The sequence below is a fragment of the Lindgomyces ingoldianus genome (assembly GCF_010093535.1).
Source record: "Lindgomyces ingoldianus strain ATCC 200398 unplaced genomic scaffold BDR25scaffold_34, whole genome shotgun sequence".
NCBI classification, from domain to species: Eukaryota; Fungi; Ascomycota; class Dothideomycetes; order Pleosporales; family Lindgomycetaceae; genus Lindgomyces; species Lindgomyces ingoldianus.
The window spans coordinates 164,930-190,161 of record NW_022985195.1 but is presented as its reverse complement, the minus strand read 5'-3'; the positions used below and the strand labels follow the sequence as shown (position 1 = coordinate 190,161).

Genomic DNA, 25,232 nt, shown 5'->3' with positions numbered 1-25,232 from the left:
CCAAGTAAGGAAGGGGCGGTAGGAGTACCAGAGGCATCCTGAGGGGCTTTAAGCTGTCTCAATAGGCCCTCATTCTCTGGACAACATAAATCCGGTGCATCGCTAGATGGTAGCTGCTAGAGCTCCTCTAAACACGTTAGATAAGCTGCGACTAGAGGACAAAATTAAGGGTTTTGAACAAGTTATTACAGAGGAATGTAGCTCCTCGTCTTCTGAAGTGCCACCAGGGTATCAGAAATCACAAAGCTCCCACAACAGCATTGCAGTCTAAGGAGGGGAGGTGTCAGTGAAAAGCATTCTCTGCATCCCTAGGCATCGGTTTAACGAGTTTGTAAAAACTCCAAAAGACTAGACTAGTTGGGAAGGAAATTGCCAGACTTCTACGCAGAGGATACGAATTTGGGTCAGGCGCAGGTTTGAGCTCTTGCACAACACGGCAAAGGATATTATTGTAGTCGGAATGTGAGTTTTGCAGAATTTGGAGGGTAGATTATGTCTTACGTGAAATTGGTCCACGTGACCCGGCTCAGGGTGAATGTGGGTCCTTCACCTCTCACCCTTTTCCTGCTTAGAACTAGCGCTTTAGAACGTTGTAAACTAGCTCTGTTAGAGAGTCTATAAAATTCTAACATATCTAGGCTGCTAGTTATTAAGCTAGATATTAGGCTAAAGATATTGTAATTACTTCTATATATTTAACTTAGCTAGCTGTTGTTTAAGAACTTTAAAGATTTAGAAGCTACTTTAGACTAGATTTATTAAAAGCTTATAAAATTCTAAGAAATCTAGTCTACTAGTTGTTAATTTCTAGTTAGAAAAGTAGTAACTACTATTAACCTAAATTTAAAATATAAATAACGTACACTATAGGCAAGTTGCTTATACACCTAAGTTGCTTACTTTTGCTAAGACTCTACTAAACTACTTTTTTTACACTAATGCATTTCTAATAACACTACTTAGATGTGCTAAAAAAATATTAAATATAGCTTACACTTTAAGCTTTTAAATAAAATATAACACTTTTAAAGTAACATGCTGCAGCTATGTATAAGGTCTTTTAAAAAATAATAAATAACTAATATACTAAATAACTTTTATAAGCTAATTTTATAGCTAACTTATAAAGGCTAAATAATAATAAAAAGTAAGTAATTATTAAGTATATACTTAAGCTATTGTCAGATATGCGCACCTACTGTCAAGACAGGAGGAACGCTTGACGAAAGCTGCTACATAGTACGAGCAATAAGCTCGAACAGTATGTTGCAGCATTTTGCAGCATGTTACAGCATTTTGCAGCATGTTACAGCATTTTGCAGCATTTTGCAGCAAATTGCAGCATGTTGCAAGCTGGTCGCGCATAGGGCAAGTGCGCGAGGGACTCGGATCGGCAAAACAAAAAGCCGAGCAACACGAGTAGAGCAGAAAAAGGATCGATAAATCAATACAATCAATCATCATCCCATACATCATATCAAAACCCATCATTCATCTCAGGAAGCCTAGAAACAGTGCTTCAATCTAACAGTTACTTTAAAAGTGTTATGTTTTATTTAAAAGCCTAAAATGTAAGCTATATTTAATATTTTTTTTTAGCACACCTAAGTAGTGTTATTAGAAATGCATTAGTGTAAAAAAAGTAGTTTAGTAGGGTCTTAGTAAAAGTAAGCAACTTAGGTGTGTAAGCAACTCGCCTGTGGTGTACGTTATGCCTTAACACCTATTACCTGTACAGCGCGCGCGTAGGTACTAGACTAAATACTAAGTATATTATAATACTAGAAATCTTAAAATTGCATTAAATTACTATATAGTTAACATACAATTACAATGCAATAATGCTAGGTAGAATGCGTGGGGCTTGTGTTGGTGGCTTGGGGAACTAGTCTTTTAGCAGCTGGCTGTATAGACTGTTTGCTTGTGAAATACGTTAAATCTAATTTTATTATTATACTCTTAAACTAGAGTGCTTTATAAAGAAAATTATAAAAATTTCTTAGATACCTAATAGGAGAAACTCTAGCTACAGGGGTTAGAAACTGCTAACCCTAGGCCATACTCTGTTTGGGGCAGCGTCCTTGGTTCTCTCATCACCCCGGCTGAGCTAGCTGAGATAAGCGCTCCTCAACACGCCCACTATGTCTACCGCCTTCGTACATTGCAGAACATAGTCTAGAAGTGTGAGATCATAAGTACTACCCTCACTGTAGTATTTTCTATGTTTTATTGAAGGACCAATATACTGTATCAGAAGCCCAAGAAAAACGAACGTGCCAACGCGCGTATATTGTATTTGAAGTTTGATCTCAAATTCTTTTCGCTTTTCGCAACCCCGTCTATTTTCACTTTGACATGACCGTGATAGTGTGCACGTATTTAACCTTCCCATCAACTACCCTAACCTCATGGCTGTCAGGCCAAGGTCCTAAAGAATCAAATTGACACAAAACATCAACACTCCCAAGTGTCTCATCAATAACATATCTCCGCATTCCATTCTGCTTCGAGCTCCCACCGTGTGGCAGAGATCCACCACACGGCTTCGTCAGCTTCGACCCTTCAACCCTCTCACAGTTGGTGCCCCACGGGATTGAATCAGCAGCTTTCGCATCGGTCCACATGTCCAGGTACCCGTCGCCAACTTTCTTGAGAAGCTCACGGGACGGGCGACCTGTTGCAGGGATGGCGGTCCAGTCTTCAGCTTGGATATATTTGAGAGTGTCCTTGGCGTTGAAGAAAAGGTCCCCTGTCGTTGCGGAAATGGTGTCGATAATCGCAATCTCGTCGGTGTTGTTGTCCTTGTGTCTGATTTGTGTGCCAACTACATACGGCTTCGAGCCAGAAGTCGAGATGAACATTGTGTAGCTTGCGCAAGCGACAGTGTCAGCAGAAGTGCGGTTGAGGTCGAGTTTGAGAGCTTGGGACAGTTGTCCTTTGGAGATATCGGCGGCTTTGTTATTGAATTGGTAGGTGAAGTTGCTTGCCGAGAGTTTTAGACCATCGATCTTGCCAGAAGTCTGAGCTGTGATGTAGCTTTGCGCTGCAGTAAGCAAACCCTCACGAGTGCAATCCACGGCTGAGACAAAAATAGTAGTTCCTGAGAGTATTGCGATGGTCCCGAAGACGGCTCCCATTGTAGGGAAAACCATTGCGACTCGAATTAGCACCTGCGAAGTCGGAAAAGAGAAAATCGTGTGCCCGGTAATGGTGCAGGCTTGACCCAGGATGTGCAAACAGTCGGTATTTAAGTATGCGACGTTGTTCTATTTACCGATGGTGGAAGTGGTGATGTGCCGTTGTTAATATTATATGTCTGGGCGGGGTTACCTACCGGTAAAATGGACCGTCCGTGAACACATCTAAATTGAGGCTTGTAATTGGAATTCCAGAAACGACACAATATGGGCGCATGAAACGCCCCCCGGAACAATCTGAACAATCTGAACAATCTGAAAGCGGCAAAGAAGGGCTAAAATGGAATGAGGTTAAGTGTATGTTCTGGAAATTGGTGTGGGGCAAGCAATGGGATGAAATTCAGTACCTACTGCTTTCCTCTTAGGATGACGAACTTGTTCAGAATGACCTTATAGATAGTATAATGCCCCATTCAGCTGGTGTCTTTTTAAAATCTGCTTTACAAATGTCATATTTCATATTACTCCGATGTATAGTTGGAATTCAGGTCCAACAAAGCCAGTTCCTCCTAGCGAGCCTTCAGCGCAGTAGTCACACTTGCGGTCTTGTGCAAGCACACCATAGATTGTATGTTGTTTGATCTAGCTAACCCTGGGAGTATTTCTAGAAGTCTCGCTTTGTTAATGAAGATTTTTGTCTGACCAGCAAAACAGTTGCCGTTAGATATCCTGGGGGGTGAGCACCGTGAGCTATTGAATAACCTTTTCGCCATGACTATTTCTCAATCTAAAGATAGACTCGATAACCTCCGAAGCCGGAATATTGTCTACAATAGGGCACTCCTCATCTTAATGCTTTTCAGAAACTCGCCCGTCGTAAGACAGTTTTGGCGGTCTAAGAGCGTTTTGAATTCTGTGAAACCCTTTGTCAAAGCTGCAGGGCCCGATCCAACATCAGGGCCTTAGAAAAAAAGGGGTTTAGGGTAATATTAGGTTAGCAGTCCTATGATGTATGCATCTCTAGGGAGAGACCTGATACAACCTCGAGGCAAGAGGGAGGAGGACAATCAAAAAAAACAACCCAACACCATGCATCGAACACGAATGAACCACTACAGCATGTTAATAAATAACACTTTAATGAAAAATAGCTAGTAATAGGGATTTTTAAGAGAACAGACGGTAGGTAGATGGATTAATACACTTAGAAAGAGAGTTAGGTGTTCTTATAAATTTTTTAGCTAATTTGTGAAGCTTGTGGGAGCACAGAGATATAAGGAACTGGATTGATTGCTAGAGGAGTGCACCTAGAAGTCTATATATGTGCAAGAAAAGGGGTAAGTCTTGTCAACATGAGACCATCGTGAGAATGCATGCGACTATGGTGTGAGCCATGCGCAACGCTTCCAACAGTCCGTAGTACGTAGACGTAGTACGTTAACGTACCTGTCACGTGAGCCGTACAAACGTAGTCGTTTTTGGAGCCGTACTGTACGGACAGTGAATTGCCGGGTACGTACCGTAGTACGGGACTGAGAGGTCATATTTTGGGAGGTTTTCAACCTGTTTTTAGACCCGATTAGCCATCGCGTCAGGAGTGTTGTTTAAGGTCGCAATTTAGGGTAACAATCGCGTAAAACTCTACAGTCTGTAGCACCTCATCCTGATCAGTCGGCTAAATGGCGGTGGCTCGAAGTTAGCCGTCACTCCTACCCCACACTTTTCAAAATCGCCCTCGATTTCCTCTGTATACCCTCTACAAGCTGCGACTGTAAGAGAGCCTTCTCCAGGGGCCAGCGGACAATTACAATTGACAGGAACTCTCTTAGGGTTAATACAATTAAGGCTCTGCAGCTTCAAAAGAACTAGTTACGTCATAAGGTTGTAGAGAGTGAATTAAGCAAGCTGGGAGACTTTATCCAGGGGCGGAAAAACAGTTGATCCGGGACGTACCTACCATACTACGTTAATACAGTTGGTGAGAAGTACAGACGTACTAGGATTTTGAACCGTAACTGCTACGCTACGTACCTGCCAATCAATCCACCGTTTACGTACGTACGTACTACCAAATCGAGAAGTTACTGGCAGAAAAAAGCTCAATCGTAACGTACTACGGACTGTTGGAAGCGTTGGCCATGCGTGACTACTGCAAACATAATCAGAGTTCTAGAAAACCCCCTAAATGCTGCCTATACGCCTACTGCTTACTAGAGCCCTCCTACTTCTCTAGAATCACTATACAGATTTCCTAAAATGGTAATGCAACCTATACTATGTACTGTACCTAGGGCATTATTAAACGTACAGTGCAGCTTCCAAACTCAGCATGTTCATACTAAACACGTGAACGTTACAGTTCACTTTGTACGGACCGTTGGAAGCTCTGGCCTTACAGGCTGTAAAAGTTACAGCTAAGTTAACGAAGGGCAGAGCTACTGTTCAGAGTAGTTACTGCAGTAACTGGTGTTTCTAGGGGCTCTAGAGAACCCCTTGCTAATATAGTCGCGGATATTATCTAACTCTAAGTGAAAAAAAGATATAGCCCTCTAGCAATCTAGGTTGCGTTGTAGCTGCAGATACTTAGTTATAGAGGACTATAACTCGTTATAATTAATGATAATTGTTCTTCTAGCTTTGCTAAAGCACCTCTTGCAATCACAGCTTGTGGAAGGGATAGATAAGAAGTTAAGAGCTAGGTTATACATAGTTTTTACGCCTAATCCAGTGCGCCTAAGTGAGTGGGGCTCCATAGAATATATCCGCTTTAGCTGCGACAAGCGCCACAGTCCTATCTATCACTAGAACAGAATAGTGAATCAGCTTCTTATTTTATCTACTTCTAGCCTTACTTGGCCCTAAGAAGGCACGCTTAGCAAATAAGCTGGAGCAGTACATTAATTTGTTTAGAGAGAACCTACGGGGTGCCAGGAGAACGCTGAAGACCTCACAAATTATTCAGACGTGGTGGTCACTATCAGGCACCCGCGTAATGCTACTGCTCCAATGCTCAAGGAAGGTATTTGAGGAATGTTTGACGGAAATGGTAATTGCGATAATGGAGACAAGGCAGCGGCGCATCACGAAGGGTTGAGGGGAACGTGATTTGCAGTCATGAGTTGGCTAGATTAAATCAGTCGAGGCCTTTATGGCGTGTAGTTATTCAATTTGCGATCCCAATATGAGACATCTCATGAAGATGAATATGTGATTGAGCTTCGATAATTCTATAACCGTATTGAGAGATATGAGTTTGGTAACCCTTGATGATAACTTTTGAAAGATGGTCAACGAAGCCTGGCGTCTTGAAGGTAGCCATATTCCCTAGTACTGCCTTGTACACCATCTCAATATTTCAAAAAGCTGCTCACCATCTTAACATCAATATCTGACCCTGAAGACCAACAAGAAAGGATTTGTCTTGTCGTTGAGAGGTGCTGTGATCTGGTTGGCATTTTGGGCTAGATACGCCGTCAGATCAGCTTAGGGAAACTTTCGTGGTCGTTTACGATGAACTTCAGCGACATCAATTTAAGATAAAGTGGCGAAGTTTCCTGGGGTAAGAGGGCGAGGAGCACTTTGTAATGGGTCTGTGGCAGACAGCTAAGTGGGCAGTGCAGAGGGCCTGAGTGGCTAGTACGTACACGTGGAGTAAATAATAAGAGAGCTGTGCCTAAGTAGCACAGTCGGCAGATAGGTATACCCTTCTCCTCCATTCATTCCGTGGCGCTTGCCCCTCTTCGAATTTTAAAGTTTCCACTTTTGAACTGCAGGTGAGGGCGTGTGCACCCATATATATAATTTAATGTCCCTCACCACTTCACAGCTTTGGTTACCGAGTATCTAATCTGTCTGAGTGTAACCATGACACGTTTGTTTCTGTTGCGAATATCTAGAAGAGATTATCCATTTCCTTGCCTCTCATATTCATCCCGATTTCCATCCATGCACCATCTATACTGCATTCAACACTTTTCGCCTCTGCATTCTCTGTCAGATTAAGGATCAAGAAACGCCCAGAGTACTCTAAGCATGCCACTGACAATTCTTTCTCCTGAAATGGTTATGAAATTTGAATTTTTGGTTTGTTTCCACCTAAACATCAGCGGCAGAGAATAATCTTAGTGCTGCATGGCGCCAAGACCATGTTCCAGATCTTTATGCCTGCAGAAAACCTTGAGGAAAGAGAGGTTTGAGAAAGGTGAGGCTCTAATAGTAGGTAGATATACTATTGGTATCGATGGCTAATTCCATCAAACTTGAAGCCGGTATAGTGCAACTCTGTTACGACATTCCCACATTTTCCGGACAGGTAAAGTACCCAAGGTGCATGTCCGCCCTTTTCCTTACAACTCTCTCGTTTCCAACCACATCATCAGTCAAACGAGATCCTTCCGCACTCGCATCTCCACCTATCTTTCTTACTTATTCTGCAGCCCTCCTTCCACAATTCACTAATCCCAACGCCTAGTTTGTCGAACCACGTACATTCCCGCAGCTCTCGGCGGCTAAGGTACCTAAAGTTTCAAGGACTAGATTGCGTGCCTTCTGGTGTTGGACTCTTCGATGCTACGATTTACGCAGTATACATTGAGGGCTAGCAATAGTTGAACGTGCTCATGGTGAACGAGAACGTTGTTTTTAAGCATTAGTTTGGCATAGGTGCAGGGTTTTAAATACACAAGATGGGGAGAGATCGAGAATATTTTCCATCTTTGAAATCCTTTGAATATATACTGGGCTGCAACGCCCCATCCCACTCCACTCATTCACACAACATCCCTACTCTGCACAACCGTCCCAAAAACATCTGCCAACTCCGCCAAAACCACCCTCGTCACCTCCTCCCCTAACACAGTTTCCTCTCCCCCCAGAGCCGGAATGTCACGATCCCCAATGGCGTCCTCGACAAGTACAACATCGTAACCTCTTTGCACTGCCTCCCTTGCGGTGGTAGAGATGCAGACGTGCGCCATGTAGCCTACTAGCACAACTTTTTTGATATCGGAGGATTTGAGGATGGTGTCTAGGGGTGTGTCTGCGAAGGAACCGGGGTGTTGTTTCCAGATGAGATCTTCGCCGTCCTATATGATTCTCATCATCAGCTTATCCACATAAATTTCGAGCTCGTACTCTCTCAACAACAACACCTAAGGCTAATACAGTTGCACTAGAGTGTCTACATCTTTTCGCACAAGCTCACATGATATTCAAACTCGATCCTACCATCCTGAAAAATTGAAACAAGAATAAATCAGAAGAAATCTCCCAAAACACTCACCGCCTTCCTCAGTCCCCCAAACTCCTCCGCCAACTGCGTCCCGGGCGTAAAAATCGGCGCCCCATTCGGTGTCTTATGCAAAACATGCACAATCTTCCCGCGCCCCTTCCGAAACTTCTCTAATAGCGATGCAATCACTTTCCCACTCGCCTCTGCATTTGTGACTTTGAGCTTCCCGTGCGCGTATTCGTTTTGCGCGTCGATGATGATGAGCGCGGTGGAGGGATCGGATGGAGATGCGCTTGAGGCGGGAATGCCGAGGAGGGCCCGGAAGGAGGGTGGGGGCATGATGGGAAGGCTGGGGGGTTTCGGGGGTTTCGGAGTGGGAGCTGGGGAGGCCGAGGGGTTGCAAGATGGGGATTCTGGGTAGGATTCAAGGGATGGGAGCAATAATAAGAGGAGTGAAGTTAATATAGTGTTAAGATGAGCATTACTAACCATTGGAAATGCACACATGACGCCGCCCTAATGGTCAATTCTCATGTGGACTACCCCGCAGGCCAGGACGGATTTGGATGGACTAGCTTCCTTAGGCAGTTGCATGCCACGCGAGCATGGTGTGATGCGGATGGCGTTACTAAATACATATGCATAGGCCAAAAGAAGACACTGAAAATGGACAATAGTAGGAACGAAGGTGGCGCTTTGAAACACTCATACAATTAAGAAGAGAAAGGAATATAGATGGCGTGAGCAGCTCCAATGCAAATTGAAATTAGGCTATTGTGTGCTAAGGTCTTCGTACATTCTATTGCAATAGTAAGCTTTCTTCATGTGTGCTATTCCTCAGCCGTGCAACTGTTCCTCACTTATGCAATCCCATGGACTCCATCCCCCAAAATGTCTTCCTTCAAGGCACTACTCTTTATCAAAAAAAATCTCTCCTGCTTCCAAGAGTCCCATCCAGTAAGCTTGGGTCACCTTTCCAAAACTCTGGCGTTGGCCCTATCACGCTCTGGTCCTCCTCCCAAGCCATCTCCTCATAGGTTTTAGCAAGTTGGAGTGAATGAGAAGCATCATGTTCATGCAGCCCCAGGCCCGGATCCAGATCCAGGTCGATGGGATGGTGGAACTTCATCTCGCCTAGGCCAGTAACAGGGAGCTTTTTGCTTTCAATTTCAATTTCCTCTAGAGCAGCAGCAGCGTCAGCGGGCAACACAACACCTCTCTCCAGGGCCATGTTGACGATGGACTTAGCAATGCACCCAACGATAGGAAAACAGGAAGCGAGTTTGAGATATGCACCCATGCAAAGAAGGAAGTAGAAATGAGATTCGTTGTTGTCGACATCTTTGAGGAGATAGTTGACAAGATACAGAAGTCCAGGCTGGTAGAGTATCATGGCATTCGAGGAAACAAACGTGCTCCGGTAGATGTAGATAAGCCGCTTGAGCTGCTTGATAGATGCCGCAGTAACTACAACTGGTTTTGATTGGGGTTCAGAGGAAAATGGTCGGAATGTGTCGATGATGATAGTGTGATACCAAATGCTGACTTAGTTAGCTAGAGGTGGACTTCACAAGAAGGAAGAGGACTTACTGTGCCACCACCACGTGGTGGCTGGTACCTGGACCACGGATTAATGACCCAGGGAGATCATCGGACCACGATAATAGTCTTTGGTAGAGTATCTCTGCCGCCTCCCGTGGCACAGTCTCCGTGGGCGGTGTCCGCTGCGAGTAGTATTGCCAAGCCATATCATTTAAGATTATGCATAACCTACAGAGGGTCGGAAAGGTTTCACTTATGTATGGCACATTTACCTGGAAGTGGGGTATTTGGACAGATGGTGGCGAGTTGATCAAAGGCCCCTGGCGATCATAGAAAGCATGAAAACTATGAAATCAGCCTGGGACTGGAAGGAAATTTAGAAATCTCACGTGTGCCAGTTAAATGTCCCCCATGCAGCTGTACATCGAGCGCGATCCATATCAGAAGAATATACTTGCCTTTTGTCACGGTGAATACTAAGCTGCTCTTCGCTTGAGTTTTCGAAGAGACCAAGACGTGATCCAATCAGGGCGCTATCTTTCAAGATTTGAAGGCCATCCATGCCCCTACCCATATTACTGGAAGCAGCGAAGAGTATGATGGAGGCGCTTAGGGTTGTGATGCTGTCCTGGGCTGGTTCAGAATGCCATAGGCTAATGGCTTCCGCGTAGAAGGTGATTGCGAGAGATGCTGCCGAAGGATCTACAAAAGTATATCCGTGCTAGAATCAAGACTTAGCACCTCAAAGGAAACATCGTGTGGAGGCCTTACACAAGCAAATGCTATCAATGAATGAAACAGCAGCCTTGAGCAAAAGGTCGTAGCCGGCGTGGTCAAATCCCGGATGAAAAGGTCTGCATCAAAGAGGCCTAGGAGAGGATGCTCATGCAAAAGATACTGGGATATGGCAGCAGCGAGCAAGGGACCAGAAACTGCAATATCGGTCCAATGAGCGAAATTGACTCTGTCTAAGCGACGATCACATAGATCTCCGATCGAGCTAGGGTTTATCCTGAAAACTGAAGGGTCAACGCCTCCGCCACTAGCCGAAGGTGAAGTTTGCCGGGGGAGATGCATAGGCATTTGAATCTGAGATCTAACTCCATGTTAGATAGGATTCCATGAAGAAGCAGGAGACTAACAAGGAAGGGTGGATTTCTTCTCGCAAGTCCAGATTTGCTTTGGATACAAACCGGAATGGGATACCAATCAGGCTGAGATCCACGCTGCCAGCATCAAGTGGCTCCAAAGCCGGGTAAGCATTCGGATGGTATGTGGCAAGCTCCAGCTCCAACGAAGAAAGCAACTGCGGGAGGAAGGAAGTGCTGGTTCGTGGAGGCGATAAAGTGCTTTGAGCCTTGAAGTCACCATTCTTGATGTTGCGCAAGACGTCAGCCAGCTCATTTTGGCTGGATCGAATATAGCGGATGACAGCAAATGATTGCTCTTCGGACATGGACCTTAACAGAGTGAATAATTCTTCGAGATCTATAGATTTCTGACGAAGAGCTTTGTTCTCGCGCTTCAGAGCGCCAACAGGCGTTTCGTTCTCCTGAGCGGTGTATACGCATTCAATATCCTTGGATACACATGCTGAGCATCGCGCTCGTTGACCGTCACACTTTGAACGTCAGGGTTCAGTTGTACTAGTTTCTAACTTTTTTTTTGGACACACCTTCACCTTTTTCTGCCGGCAGTTGGTGCAGGCGACCGAGACTCCACTCCGTTTCCGAGGCTCAGGAGCCGTTAGTGACGCCGGCTCCTCAACCCGTGGGCCGAGAGCTGGAAGGAGAACGGGAAGTTTTCTCTCCATGTCATGGCCCCGGTTTCGCGAAATGACGATGCGAACTTTGCCTTTATCGATGCCAAGGCTGGAGCTGTGACGTGATATATCCCGGGATCGTGGAGGGGAGAATTATTGCTCCCTAGATGATCCCAAGCAGGCTTAGGTTTGGACAGTAACGAGAAGACTGTGCGCAGAGGACGATGGTGCAGAATATCGTGTGCTGTGAGCTCGGCTGGCGGCTTCCGAATTCGTCGCGATTGGGGCGGCATAAGAAGCCGACATTAACTGTGGACTAGCAATGAGGAAGGGGAAAATATTTCGCCAGGGCCGGGAGGTTATCGAAGCCATGCACCGAACGGCCCGTCGCGGTTTAGCCAACACGTCGACGCCCACGAGCACGTGACATTCTGCGGCAGGCCAACTTGTCACCGTCAGCGGAATTGGGAGGGGATAGGATTTATAAAATTGCATGTTATTTTGCCGTGAAAGAGATGCACGTTCGTCGCGGACGAGTTTTCAAGGAAGAAAGTTCCAGGTGGCCAAGCCGAGATAGGCTAAGCGTGACGTTGGTCCCACAATAGCATAGCGCTGGGCATGAAATCGTCGACTCTTGAATTTGTTTAGACTTCATCCTGAAATCATCGCCCGCGGCCTAGTGTACTTTTCTTTTACACACTCTAGAGAGCAGGTAAGAATAGCTCAGGAGTTGATATATTCCGTGCTCCCTTTCCCTGACCCTGGGTGCTCCCATACCAATACTTCTCTTGGAGAGAACTTTCCAGTGCCCTGCATGTATCTCGTGTCTTCTTTGTACGGAGAAGTGCGAGGACGGGGGCTTTTGTCCTATTAACCTAGTTTTATATAGATTGACCGCCAATTAGGTTCTAAGGATAGGCTGCGTATTGCTGGGCTTACAATCCGACGCTTTCCAGCTCTCAATATTTCTAGTGTCCAAGGCAATGCTAGTCAGCTTTTCGAACAAGTTCAAGACTTATTTCGGAGAATACAGCTACACAAACGACGTACCGGCAAACCTGAACTGCTCGAGTGTCTGTATGGCGAAGAAGGCCTAAGTCGTGTAGGTAATGTTTCCAGAAGGTTGGATAGTGGCATTATCTCAGCTACCTGGTAGTGGAGATTGCGTAGCGGAACGCCATCATTCTGGCGGTGCAGAATACATATTGGTAGCATAGGAAATGTCTGGTTAAGACAACAGTCGAACCAAATGGTTTCCCCAAGGAATTCATGTAGCTGAAAGGTGTGGAGCTATGTGAAGCACTAGAAGCACGAGGAACTGGATTGAATTCATTGCTAGAGGAGTCCTTGGTAGGAGTCTATATATATGCGAAATAAGTGGGGCCACTTATTGCCCTTCAAAGCCCAAGGGGCCACCATAGTTTTATTCACAGGTAGTTTCCGTCCGCCACCCAACATACCACTCGGACAAGCTAACTCCTTACCGCCGGACCTAGCATCTTCAATCGTCAGCCCATTCCTCCCCGCTTAGCAAGCAGAAGCAGCTACAAATTTCTCATAAAGTCCTTGATAAACATTTCCAATACACTTACTCGTATGAAACTTTCTAATGGAGCAAAGACGCCTCCTTTTAATTAAGGTAGATATTTGAGTCAAGGTATTTGTAAGACCGTAGTGTGATCTATGGGGTAGCTTAGTAGTTGCTAGGGTGGACTGTAAGTACCGCTTACGCGCGAACGGTATATATATACTATTCTGCACACGAATGAGCACGGCATCGGCGGAGCGAGAGAGAGTTAGCTCCGTCATGAATTCTCTACAGACAGCCATTCCCAGGCAAGTAGCATTGCTGAACGCAAAGAATCGATATCTACTACACAGCTAATTTGCCAAGAATTTAGGCCACAACAAACGATGCAACGCATCCGTAACCCAGTAAAAATCTGTAGTCTGGGCTATATCGATCTGTCCCTCTTGCATTACCCCTATGGCGAACCAGAGGCTCGAAAAGAGAGTTGGAGAGTTGGAGAGAATGCTATCCTAGGGGGCTGGTGAAGTCAGCAGGAGTAAGCAATTTTGGTGGAGGCACAAAAACCTACCACCTACACACTAGTGCTACAGCTGACCAAGACAGCTCGAGGGGTTACTCCAATCAGGGATCTGTATAAAGTCTTCCGTCAACCAGTCCGAGATTCACCCATTCAAGGCAAGGAATAAGATTGTCAGCTTCTGTCCAGGGCGAGGAATTTAGACCCAGGCCTATAGTCCACTCTTACACGGTGTCCACAAGGATCACTCCCCTGTCATTTCGCCGGCGATAGAGTCCTCCTACACACAGAGCCGAATCCTCCTTCGATGGAACGAACATCTAGCATGAATACATTCCGCTCTTGAGGACTACGAAAAAGTTCTGCATGGTTGAGAACGCGCAAATTGCCTGTTCCATGATCTCCGATGCAGAAATGGCTATCCTAGATAGTTTAGACGAAGGTCTAGCAACTAGTAAGTTAATATAGCTATTTCACTCAAATATCTTAACCACCATTCTATAATATGTTGGGATCCCATGGACAATCCTTAGGAGTATGCGCTATCGTGTCCCACTTCTACGGTCATTCAAACTACTTTACGCTATTCACCCCTTATAATTACTTCATTTCCCTAATAACTGGGGTGCTCCTTATCGACATCTCTTGCGGTCGCCCATATATTGGCTACTCTTCCATGTACTTTTTCCCCACGCTCGACCTGGCCTAGATACTTCATTCTCCGAAAACATTTGCCTTACTATGACTCAAGCAATCACCGATATACGAAGATCTACTTATAATCCACTCTTTTCAGCTACTACCTCTTTTGATGCTTCTTTGCAAGTACAGCCTAACTCGTAGGAATCTCGCATGCTATTGGCGCCGTAGTATAACCCATCGTCTCTCCCCTATCACCAAATGTTAGGAAACCTCTATGATATCTGCGCTAACGACGTTGACATCCCGAAGTCCTCGCGAGATTCTGGTCGTTTCTCTCATAGTCCAGCAGCCGGCCTCTGGGGCTCCTATACTCGGGGTCACTGCAGTATCCAGTATATCAATGTAAATAGACAGGTATGCCGGAGTTTTTAAACATACGCGTCCTATACTCGCGTCGGTGATACCTTGGGTCCCAATGTCATCGATATTGTCCGTTGTGAGGCGCTTATATCCTTGCCATTCATCATTTTTGCAATCGCTAAAATCGGTATCAGGTAAGCGAGTACGCAAGCCAACGTGAATGGGAGACTCGTTCTTGGCCAAGCCAGCCGAGGATACATGCCGGAACATGGAGGCACGGGTGAATTCAGTTTGCTCCGAACTCCACTTACTCGGGTAAGAATGAGGGTGGAGCGTGTCCAGGTGGGCTTCAAAGTGTTCCACGGCCATTAGGTGGTGGGGAACTTTATTAAGGGCTCGAAAAGCTGGAAGGGCGATGGAGTGATCCCCCCAATTATCATAAACTTTAATGGCTCTAGATTTCTAGAGGATGACGGATGGAAGCCTAGCTCTCCAAGGCCCTCCGTCATTTGCTGGAGTGCAAGACTATGGCGGGGTGGTGAGACTGGGATAGATCCACAGTCCACGATTTTCGCCCAGTCCGTGTCGGGATTAAGGCCAGCATTTGTGTTGAATCCTCGACTTAGTAAATGTCGAGCCGATGCGGATCGCACAGCCCGAGGCCCGAAGCGTGCTCCGGTTTGCAGCTCTCCGTAGTATCAAACAGAACTTCGATAATCACGAGTTGAAGAGTTCATTGGCCTGAGTGAGGCATTTCACGTGAGGGAGGTGCTCAAAAGTGTTGATTTCCGAATGTCCCTGCTGAATACCTTGACTTACCATAGGTCGGGTTATCAGTTGAAATTGGGCGGACTTACCATACCCTGATTTTCCTTCAGCCAATAGTACCTTCTCATTCGGGCTGCTGTCACGCCCCCAACATTGGGGAAGATACCTGCCACCAGCAGCAAGATGGTCCTCATCGTTACGATAGTGTTGTAGGAAGTTGTCATTGGCCAAGAATTCCCTTTTCGAGCCTCCTATATACTTGATTTTGGGTAATAGAGGACGGCTCTGCACTTTAATCAATACTCACGTTATTCTCACTTTCCGGAGCCAGACCACCTCCGTTTGCAAAAATATGCACCCACCCATATTATCGTGGACAAGCCACACTGTAATCCGAACATTTGACGAGAACCACACTATATCACATATGACAAGGCACGTCGGGTAGGCTTCTCCATATGCGCAAGCCTTTTGGGTCTACGCCGATTGAGGAGAAGCGCAAATGTAACAATTTCACAACTTCCTTTCTCGTAACGGCTACTGCAATGATATCGAAAATAATCTAGGCTCGTGCCCCAACACCACCGGTTCCTCTCAGTTCGAGCTAATATTTCGCTCGTTCCACCGCCTTTCAGATAGGGGACATTTTAGATAGTAATTCCCTTGGAGGCTCGGGCCCCCTGTTATGGAAATGGTTGGGGCTGGGCGTGAAGCTAGGGGGAGCACTGGGGGCATGAGGAACTAGATTGATTACGAGATGAGTGCACTTGGAGGTCTATATATGTGCAAAAAAAGGGGTAAGTCTTGGTAATACGAGACTTATCGTGACATGCATGCGACTATCGTGAGAGCCATACGTGACTACTGCAAACCCTAGGCCTAAAGTGCAAGGATATTTAAAGGAACACGATTGGTCTCGACCCTGAATCCCCTTCAGGTCGTGGAGTGCAGTACCGAAACTTCGCCTGCTTTAGTCCCTCCTAGAGACCCCCAAAAGTTGCTCATTTAGTAAACAAGAGCGGTCTCTACATTTCTAGACACCAACCAATTCCTCTATCATATCGTTATCGTTCATCCGGATTTGCGAACTATATCCACAGATCACGTGGCCACGACACCTTACCTCAATCAGTTCAGCGAATTAGAGATCTTCCTATATGTGCAGGACTGGAAAGCATCCAATGTGTCACCGCTTTGGCTTGAGACCTCTGGGCTTAACCTACATCTAGCCACTACTTCCATCAGTAGAACACTACACTTACGATCTTATCTCTACCCAGTGTCGAAGGAGGAGCCCAAAGGCAGAGACTCTGGTATCAGAATTGGAATGCATGAGCTACCGCAAAATCGAGCAGTATTAGACACTAACTCGGACTTTACTCCAAATTAGCGTCGAAAAAGTGAGAATTTAGGGTTCTGCTTCTAGAAATCGGTATGGGCTGTCCTCTCGGCTCTGGGAATTTTGAACGTTGGAGGGAGTTGTGTGCCATTGGATTCTAGCCATCTATCCTCGCGAATAAAAATCCATCTTAGAAGCGGCCTCCCCCTCCACAGTCCTCATAGAAATTTCCAACGAGCTGCTTAGGAAATCCCCAGCTCTCACCACAATTTTAGCCAATCAAGCGCTATTTTCTGCGCCACCAAATCAACAACCATATTCAAAAGCATTTGTTCCTCCATTCCAAAGCCTACTGAGTGATCCTGCCTTTATTCTTTCATATCGGGAAGCACTAGTGCACCTAAAGCTGTTCTTCTGATCTATACTGCAATTTGTTCCTGCCTAAGATACCGTGGCAAATCATTGCAAATTGGAGTAAATAGTCCTGCTTATCAGTATGCCGCATATACATTTGACATGAGTATCTACGGCACCTTCGCTACCCTCAATCTCGAAGGGACTGTGTGCATACCATCCTGTCATCCCCGGACCCATCAAATTGACGAATTCGTGAAGACTCTTCGCGCCAACTGGGCCTTCTTTACGCCGACTCTCATAAGTACACTCCACCCTAGCGAAATCCCAGGTATGCAGACTGTATTTATAAGCAGTGCAATTGCCACGACCAAAAGGTTGACCTTTTGCTCCGGCTTCAAAATATTCTTAGCTAGCGAGCCGGTCACCTACGAGATCATTGGGACTCGGTCAGCTAAGGTCAGGGCTTACGGAGTTGCTGACTTGCTTCCTTGCGCATTGACACCTTCGAGTGATCCGAGAGATATCGGAGAGCCATGGAGGATTGCTCGAATTGTGGATCCAGAAACCCTAGTCGACTATGGAAATAGGGTCTGGTGAGCTCGTTGCGATTAGCCTTGTCTTAGCGAGCGGATACTTGAATGACAAGGAGCGGACAAATGCATCGTTCCTAGATTCTACGTTCAAGAATTCGGACTATCAAATCTATAGGACAGACGATATCACTGAGATGACTGCTGAAGGTTGCTATAATTTGACGAGATATCATGGTGAAGATTCGCGGCCTCCTTATTGAGATGGGCGAGATTGAGCTCCATATCGTGAAGCACCTTTCAGTCCTACACTCCGTTGTTCGGTACCCGCGATGCGGCAAGAATAAATAGAAACTCGCTGCCGTAATTTGTCCCGCAACCAGTGGACCTGGAGACAATTGGGCTACAGTACACTTATGGATTTGACTGTCTCGAAAGAAACTTTATTATGCACTTGCAGAATTATTTACATAGTTACATGACTCCACGGCAATGGATATTTAGAGAAGCCATAAACATGGCCTCGTGCGGCAAAAACGACAGAAAATCCATTGCAGAATGTGTAGAAGGCGAAACCAGCAAAGGTGCATCATTCGTCCAACATGTATCCCGCTCATCTCGACAAGCCCACCGACGAAACCTGTACCTCACCCAGTTTATCACCCCGGTGTCGAGAGCTTATCTAAAGCAACGGCCTTGGATCTCGGACTGGATTCAATCAACCTTATCGGGCTTTCTAAGATCCTCAAGAAGGCGTATAATGTCAACATGGACACCGCAACGCTTGGCATGAATTCCCCCCAGAGCCTTGTCCCACAGATTCGTGTTCGGTTTGACGATGATGTATCTTCAGCACCAGTTAAAGCAGAGAAACCTGAGCTAGCGGAAAGTTTCACCAGATTGTTAAGCAGGGTCCAAATTCCTGTTGATATTTATTATCTCAACCCTGCCCCTATATGATATCCCAATGTCCTTTTTACAGCTGAAACGTGCTATCTTAGTACACGAATATTAGTGTCTCTACTCCAGTCGCTTAAATGTGCAGAGTTTCCGAGTCAGTTCGTGCCTCCTGGCTTGCTGACGGGCTTCAACGAGTTCTTGCGTATCTTAGACGGGGAAGGCTGACTTTAACCATCGAGCAGCTCAAACACATCGAAATCTGGCTTGGAAACCTCAGCTATCTAGGGTTCTCCCTTACGTAAAAACATTGGGGTCATTCGAGTGGGGATAGCTCCGAGGTGGAAACTTGCATTGAAGCCGTAAATTAGACCATGGCATATGAAGCCTTCGAAGCAGATAATGTCAAATCCACTGTCACTCTCTCAATTGTATGAGAAAGGAATCTCGTCCATCAACGATGCTACCTGTCTGTGGAGGACGTAATCTAGAGATCATGACAACCGAAAGTTGGCTCCAAGCGATCTTGATGGCAGTACGGCGAGGAGCATGCAGCTACACCTGGGATCACTTGAGACATTTGTCCTTCCTCTTTTCCGCTATGACATTTGCAAACTTCTCGCTGAATCGCTCATTAAATTCATTTACGCCTCCCAGAATCGCTACACAAAGGCAGATTAGATCGAGATTCTCTTCAGAACCCAAATCATTACTTAGGATACATTATTGGATCCACCGACAGCGGACGTGTGAACGCTGAAGGCCACACTTGGCGCGTCATGTTGCAAATAGAGGTTGCGTGAGCATGCAGCTATGGTAGAAGCTAATGAAGTGAAGTATATTGTCAAGTGTCTAAGTGCCCTGCTGCAGAGTATTTATTTATGACGGCAGGGGCAGTAAGGGTCATGGCAATGGCCAAGGGGCTATAGTAAAGGCAGTAGGTGCCACAGTGAAGGCAGAAGGTGCTATAGTAAAGGCCGTAGGAGCCTTTGTGGTTCAGGGAAGGAAGGTTTCCGTATCAGGAATGCGACACGTCGTAGCATCCACAATTTCTTTCCGAAAACGCTGCTAAGAGCCCCCAATGCATGGAAATAAAACTTTATAACTCATTCCGCATGAAGTAAATATTACTCAAGGAATCACAGCGCAGACTTCTGGAGCGCTGCGTCTACTGTCTTCCATGATTCTTTACAGATCGTTGATATTCTGGAGTGGGTTGTTGCGGTAGAAGATGGTGTCGCACGTGAAACTGGTTCACGTGACCCTGCTCAGGGTGAATGTGGGTCCTTTACCTCGCACCATTTTCCTGTTTAGGACTAGCGCTCTTTTAGCTACTATATATTTACCTCTGAGCTCTCTCTCGCTCTTACACCTCAGCCCAATCTACTTAGTTTGGTTCTCACCACCTAATTAACTACTCCATACCCTCTAGCTCCATCTCGGCCCACCTTGCGATAGAGGGTAGGAGAAATGCAGGGTCTGTGGAACAGCATCTACTAAAACCTATTTAATGCGCATATACAGGACGAAGGAATGTTGGGTGCTAAGAGAAACCTAGAGTGTGCAAAGGGGAGTGATAGGCAGGCATTGGGGCCTTTGAAAAGGGTTTGAGGTTTTCGAGAGAGGGGAGTGAAGTCAGCGCTTCCAACGAGGTGTAGTACTGTACCATTGAGCGATTTCGAGGCCTGTACGGGTGAGATTTTGTGTACGTTTGTACAACAGTGAGGAGGAGAGGTAGGTGTCCATCTTGTAACTGTTACAGCTCACGCAATCTGTACAAGTAGTACAATTTAATTAAAGTACACTATACTCTAGTTAAAACAGCTAAAATTATAGGTATCTAGAGACGCAGCATTAGGGCCTAATTAGTTATTAGATGACTCATTCTTTCTAGTAATAAAAGTAGAAGGTCTAAAATCTTACTGCTTACTAAATTCTGCTATAGCTGGTTCCTCCAGAGTTAAATAGCCTTAACTATTAGTTAATGTATTACTAGCTGCGCTAAAACTCCTCTTGCACTTACAACTAGTAGCTGTAATAGAAAGAAAATTAAGGGTAAATTTAACCTTGTGCTCTCTTAGTAGGTGCTAAAAAATATAGTTATAGCTATCTACCACTTTTGCAGCGCCTTAAGAGCTTTGCTGATAACACTAATCTAGAAGCAGATTACCTTGCCCTAGTCCTCTAGGGTCGCTAAATCTGCAAAATTTTTAGCTAACTAGGGCCTTAGAAAACTCCTCGGCGCTCCCTACAGGCCTTCTGCTCGCCAGAGCCCTCCTACTTCTCTAAAATCTCCATACAAACTCTGTAAAAAGGTAATACAATCTATACTACTTACTGTACCTAGCGTATCATTACAAGTACAGTGCGGCTTACAAACTCGGTACGTTCGTGCTGAACACGTGACCATTACGGCTCACTTTGTACGGACCGTAGTACGGCCCGTTGGAAGCCCTGGGTGAAGTTTGCGGGCTAGGTGGGTGGAGAATTGATGATAGGTTGAGAATATTATGCAAACTTTAGGCTTGTGGAGTCGCCCTTCAGAGATTGGTCTTAACAAGCTCCTTGGAATTTGAAATCTTTCTTCTTTCGATCGCAAAAGGTTCTCGCTAGAACATTTTTCCCCTCCACATCTCAATCTCCTTCCACCACGAACGCCCAGGACTACCTACCAGCTATACAAATATTAATCCGAGCGAACGCTGAAGGCATATCACTGCTACATCCGAAAACAGGAACTGCAGACCAGAAAAATAAACAATTCTTTTCCACTGTTGCCTTGACCTCGATCAATCTATCCAACGTCTCCATATCGAGATCGGCCAAACTCAGAGTCATCCATTGAGCAGCCAACACCCTTTTCGTCCTTTCGCAGATCTTCAGCGAAAACCGAGTTAGAAGCCCTATTCGTAGCTCTTCGGGGGGGTTAAATCATCAGACACATGGAGATGAGAGTGCATCATAGTCTCCGGATATCGTTCGCAGAGACACGGTGTTTGGCTGATGAATGCATGGCCTGAGATGGTACGCTAAGATATGTCTGAATAGTATCCGCGGAGCTCGGAGGAACTATATCATTCAGCATTAAGATGAAGCTTCTGAATTTTGAGGTGGCATAGACTTACACAGCAAGACTTTGCACCGCTGAATACGTGAGCGTAATTCATAGATTAGTATCTATATCTGAAATTCCAAGCTTCCCAATCTGCGCGAGACCGGGGTCATCTATCGAAAGCTATGGACAGAAAATGTAAAAAAGACTTATACGGGAATCTTGAAAGCTCTACCTGTTGTCGGGCATTCACACTCGTCCGATCTACATTTTGCTCATTTTGCGCGCGAAGTTCAAACTATCAAGCAGCGTGGCAGGAGCTTCCTGTCCAGGTAGTTCGCAAGCGAGCCGCTTGTATGTCATATTGACTTTCATGCATCCTGTTTTTCTAGAAAGGTCAGACATGATGCAGGGATATGCAGGGATATTCCACCGATCCTGGTTCTCGTCCCTATCAGCTCTATTCCATACAGGTGCTACTGTGGTAGGCTACCAACGGGGGACTAACAAAATTAAAGCAAATCTAAGATCAACTAACGGTGCCATGGGGAAAATAGGCCTGCATTAATTGGAGATGATGAGGGGAAGAGGGCCGGATAGAGTCGCCTGCCGAACCTGACTCATTCGCCGCGAAACAACGAAAACATGCTGGGGTGTTTGAGTGGGAATGTATGCGCTCATCTCCACTCAGAAGCGATATGAACCCTAGGTTAGGCAAATCAAGAGGAAAGAAAATAACCGCAGGAATGATAACAATACTACGGACATTCTCACTGATAGCCGCCCCGGGCTATCCGTTAACCTCCGAGCCTCTCTCACTCACCTGCAAAGTAATCCGTATTGATGCATCAATTAACAAGCCATATAATTACGGAACCCCACGAAAACAACCTCTTGGGCTTGAATGATCTCCACCGAGAACACACAAACATGTAGACCCAATTAAGGCGCAACGATAGATACTCAGGCACCGCTCATTTCAAGTTATAGGTACAGTCGCCTACTAAAAGTCATTAGCCACCTAGCAATCCGAGCTCTGCAGGGGTATAGTCAACCTATTAGGGAAGGAGGTTACTTAGTTAATTATTAACTAAATTTAAAGATTTTTATTTCTATATAAAGCTTATATACAGGCCTGTCTTTTAGTGCTATGCTTAGTTAATAGTAAGTTAATCTGCCTTTGTTTTAGATAACTTCCTTTATACGCTTTAACTAACTAAGGATACACTTCCTATAATTAGCTAGTGTAATTTTTGCTTACTTCTTTTTAAGAATATCTACTATCTGCTTATAAGTAGTAATATATTCTTATTACTTTAAAATGTAGAGCTGTCCGTACGCAGCAGCAGCGTCGCGGCCTGGATACGAGCGATCACGCACGAGCAGGATCACGTATCTATGTCACATGATGCTCGTGCGCGAACCTCCGTGCGCGAACATCTAGATATCCCCCTTTTCCTCTGTATAGAGGAAAAATAATAAGAAGCAATTAACACTAGTTACCTAACACCCCTGTGCGATGTTTACACTGTGTAAACCTCTCTGTCTTGTACGCATTTACTAATACTAAGTGCTAGCTAGCAAAGAGTCTATTTAACACTAATTAGTAGTTTAAATACTATAAAAAAAAAGCTTTTTTTATACTTTTTTATTTAAAAGTTTATATATAAAAAGATTTTTTTTTCTTACTACTTTAACTATAAATTAGTAAGAGTAAAGATAAAGTCTAATTTATATGTAAGTAGCTATAAATCTTTATTTAGTTACTTAAGCAAAAGTAAGAAACCTGTCTATATAATACTATTTAAAGGTATTATATAAATAGTAGTGCTTATTTAACGCTAGAAGGTCTGTTTTATTTTTTTGCATAAGGCTGTTTAGAGGCAGTGTACAACAAGAAGTAAGACAGCGCGCAATAACACATAACTAACTACTATAAAGTAATAAGTAACACTAGCTCTATCTATAACTAGCTAGCATAATGTATTAATGTATAACTAATATATACCTTTTATAGGCATCTTAGCAAAGACCCTAGTAGAGCAGATAAACATTAAAAATTAAGTAAATAAAATTAAACTATTAAATAACACACTTAAAAAGAAGCTTAATTTATATATAGCTAACTTAATTATAAAACTCTACACATTAAGCATAATAAACATATGTACACTTAAGAACTTTTAAAATAACTTTATAAAGTAAAAGCTTATACACTTTAAAAATTTTAGCTAACTATTTTTATAAAAACTAATTACTACTTTATAGAATAAAGGCATTAGCTTTAAAAAGGACATAATAAAGGCTACTACACTATACAGACTTATAAAAGAAGAATATATGTTTACTATTTTACTAAAGCATTATATAAAACTATTACTACTATTACTAGTTTTAACATAATAGAGGATGTCTCTATATAAATTACTTATAGACTTAATACTTTCTTTATAATTAGTACAACTACTTTATAATAGCTTACTATACAAGAGCACAACTAGGCAGCTACATGTTCCTATAGCCACAGCTCTACATAAGATTCCCTAAAGCTTATACCTACTATATATAATTTAATTACTGTATAATCTATACTAACTTCTACTTATATAAGATATTACAGCAGAGAACTTTATGCCTAAGAAGGTTGTATAATTCTAGAAGGCATAAAGAAAGAAAAATAACTATATAAAGTAACTATATAATATTCTAGCTAATAAGGCTATAGTATTTATTAAGCTCTACTAACACCTTACTATCTTTAAGGCATTATATACAAGCATCTTTTCTAATATTTTTAAAAGGCGCGCACACATGTTCTACTTTTATAATATTAGTCTAGAATAATTATAAAAGTTACTGTACAAGCAGCTTAGTAATTACTTTAATACTAACATAAACTATAACTAGTATTAGATAGATTAGATAATAATAAGCTTTACATAAAGTAAGTAAAAAAACTTTATAAAAACTTTATATAAAGCTTTTAAAGCTATAATTAATAAACTTACTTTTATATAAAAAGCTTTTAGTTTATAATTCTAAAGTAAGATACTACTTTACACTACTATTATATAAGTATGCTAAAAGCAACTTAAACTTAAACAAGTAATGTTCTTAATTAAGCCTACATATAAGGCACTGTACAGTAACCTTTATTTAGCACTTTAGGTTATAATTAATTAATAAAATAATGCATTTATAAATAAATTCTAAAACATATACTACACTAATAAGTAATATAGCTTACTACATATATATAGCTATTAACAACATAGAAAAAGCTTAAGAGGATATAAAGAATTATTTAGACTATAGTTCTCTATATAATTAAAGTAATGCTTTATTTATTATAAAAAAAAATGTTAGTTAATAAATTATTTTTATATAAATTAATTTTATACAAAACGCTAATATATCTCTTTATATAAAAAATTCTATAACAAGACACTAACATATAAGAAAGTAAATGTGTACATTTAAAAGTTTAAAAGTAAACAAAAGTAGAAAAAAAAAAGTTACATAATAATAATAACTTAGATAAAAAGAAAAGTAAAAAGATTATTAACTA

General features: G+C 43.6%; 9 protein-coding genes across 9 annotated transcripts; 2 read left to right on the top strand and 7 right to left on the bottom strand.

Moving 5' to 3' along the window:
• Nucleotides 1-2,345: 2,345 nt before the first annotated feature.
• Nucleotides 2,346-3,137, bottom strand: BDR25DRAFT_237232 (uncharacterized protein; the record flags this gene model as incomplete). Its single annotated transcript, XM_033685578.1, has 1 exon — nucleotides 2,346-3,137. One exon carries the CDS (start codon nucleotides 3,135-3,137, stop codon nucleotides 2,346-2,348), a length of 792 nt encoding a protein of 263 aa, XP_033543112.1.
• A 516-nt stretch (nucleotides 3,138-3,653) lies between these two features.
• Nucleotides 3,654-5,277, bottom strand: BDR25DRAFT_359635 (uncharacterized protein; the record flags this gene model as incomplete). Its single annotated transcript, XM_033696126.1, has 11 exons — nucleotides 3,654-3,706; nucleotides 3,736-3,866; nucleotides 3,969-4,071; nucleotides 4,170-4,249; nucleotides 4,490-4,540; nucleotides 4,591-4,700; nucleotides 4,765-4,812; nucleotides 4,856-4,921; nucleotides 5,011-5,050; nucleotides 5,095-5,221; nucleotides 5,259-5,277. 11 exons carry the CDS (start codon nucleotides 5,275-5,277, stop codon nucleotides 3,654-3,656), a joined length of 828 nt encoding a protein of 275 aa, XP_033543111.1.
• Nucleotides 5,278-5,870: 593 nt separating this feature from the next.
• On the bottom strand, nucleotides 5,871-6,218 carry BDR25DRAFT_359634 (uncharacterized protein; the record flags this gene model as incomplete). Its single annotated transcript, XM_033696125.1, has 4 exons — nucleotides 5,871-5,938; nucleotides 5,990-6,021; nucleotides 6,059-6,083; nucleotides 6,113-6,218. The coding sequence occupies 4 exons, from the start codon at nucleotides 6,216-6,218 to the stop codon at nucleotides 5,871-5,873; spliced, it is 231 nt and encodes a 76-aa protein (XP_033543110.1).
• An 82-nt stretch (nucleotides 6,219-6,300) lies between these two features.
• Nucleotides 6,301-7,003, bottom strand: BDR25DRAFT_359633 (uncharacterized protein; the record flags this gene model as incomplete). Its single annotated transcript, XM_033696124.1, has 5 exons — nucleotides 6,301-6,471; nucleotides 6,531-6,598; nucleotides 6,631-6,762; nucleotides 6,822-6,904; nucleotides 6,954-7,003. The coding sequence occupies 5 exons, from the start codon at nucleotides 7,001-7,003 to the stop codon at nucleotides 6,301-6,303; spliced, it is 504 nt and encodes a 167-aa protein (XP_033543109.1).
• Nucleotides 7,004-7,764: 761 nt separating this feature from the next.
• Nucleotides 7,765-8,733, bottom strand: BDR25DRAFT_306126 (Isochorismatase hydrolase). The gene is made up of 2 exons (XM_033690559.1): nucleotides 8,419-8,733; nucleotides 7,765-8,221 (listed from the first exon to the last, which is right to left on the bottom strand). Exons 1-2 carry the CDS (start codon nucleotides 8,704-8,706, stop codon nucleotides 7,907-7,909), a joined length of 603 nt encoding a protein of 200 aa, XP_033543108.1. The 5' UTR covers nucleotides 8,707-8,733; the 3' UTR covers nucleotides 7,765-7,906.
• An 802-nt stretch (nucleotides 8,734-9,535) lies between these two features.
• Nucleotides 9,536-10,857, bottom strand: BDR25DRAFT_203752 (uncharacterized protein; the record flags this gene model as incomplete). Its single annotated transcript, XM_033684424.1, has 4 exons — nucleotides 9,536-9,908; nucleotides 9,958-10,254; nucleotides 10,299-10,630; nucleotides 10,681-10,857. Coding segments are annotated over 4 exons (1,179 nt in total), but the record flags the coding sequence as incomplete, so codon positions are not given.
• A 6,346-nt stretch (nucleotides 10,858-17,203) lies between these two features.
• On the top strand, nucleotides 17,204-17,605 carry BDR25DRAFT_204378 (uncharacterized protein; the record flags this gene model as incomplete). Its single annotated transcript, XM_033684436.1, has 1 exon — nucleotides 17,204-17,605. A coding segment is annotated over one exon (402 nt), but the record flags the coding sequence as incomplete, so codon positions are not given.
• A 3,379-nt stretch (nucleotides 17,606-20,984) lies between these two features.
• On the bottom strand, nucleotides 20,985-22,039 carry BDR25DRAFT_359630 (uncharacterized protein; the record flags this gene model as incomplete). The annotated part of the gene is made up of 9 exons (XM_033696123.1): nucleotides 20,985-21,006; nucleotides 21,044-21,084; nucleotides 21,131-21,254; nucleotides 21,314-21,525; nucleotides 21,553-21,612; nucleotides 21,641-21,732; nucleotides 21,829-21,847; nucleotides 21,880-21,895; nucleotides 21,933-22,039. The coding sequence occupies 9 exons, from the start codon at nucleotides 22,037-22,039 to the stop codon at nucleotides 20,985-20,987; spliced, it is 693 nt and encodes a 230-aa protein (XP_033543105.1).
• Nucleotides 22,040-22,070: 31 nt separating this feature from the next.
• BDR25DRAFT_359629 (uncharacterized protein) lies at nucleotides 22,071-22,572 on the top strand (the record flags this gene model as incomplete). Its single annotated transcript, XM_033696122.1, has 3 exons — nucleotides 22,071-22,203; nucleotides 22,247-22,325; nucleotides 22,356-22,572. 3 exons carry the CDS (start codon nucleotides 22,071-22,073, stop codon nucleotides 22,570-22,572), a joined length of 429 nt encoding a protein of 142 aa, XP_033543104.1.
• Nucleotides 22,573-25,232: the final 2,660 nt, after the last annotated feature.

Bases quoted from the DNA above. Each gene is read 5' to 3' on its own strand.
- BDR25DRAFT_306126 (XM_033690559.1), bottom strand. From the start codon at position 8,706: ATGCCCCCACCCTCCTTCCGGGCCCTCCTCGGCATTCCCGCCTCAAGC. The intron at 8,222-8,418 runs GTGAGTGTTTTG...AGAATCATATAG, and splicing joins TTGGGGGACTGAGGAAGGCG to GACGGCGAAGATCTCATCTG.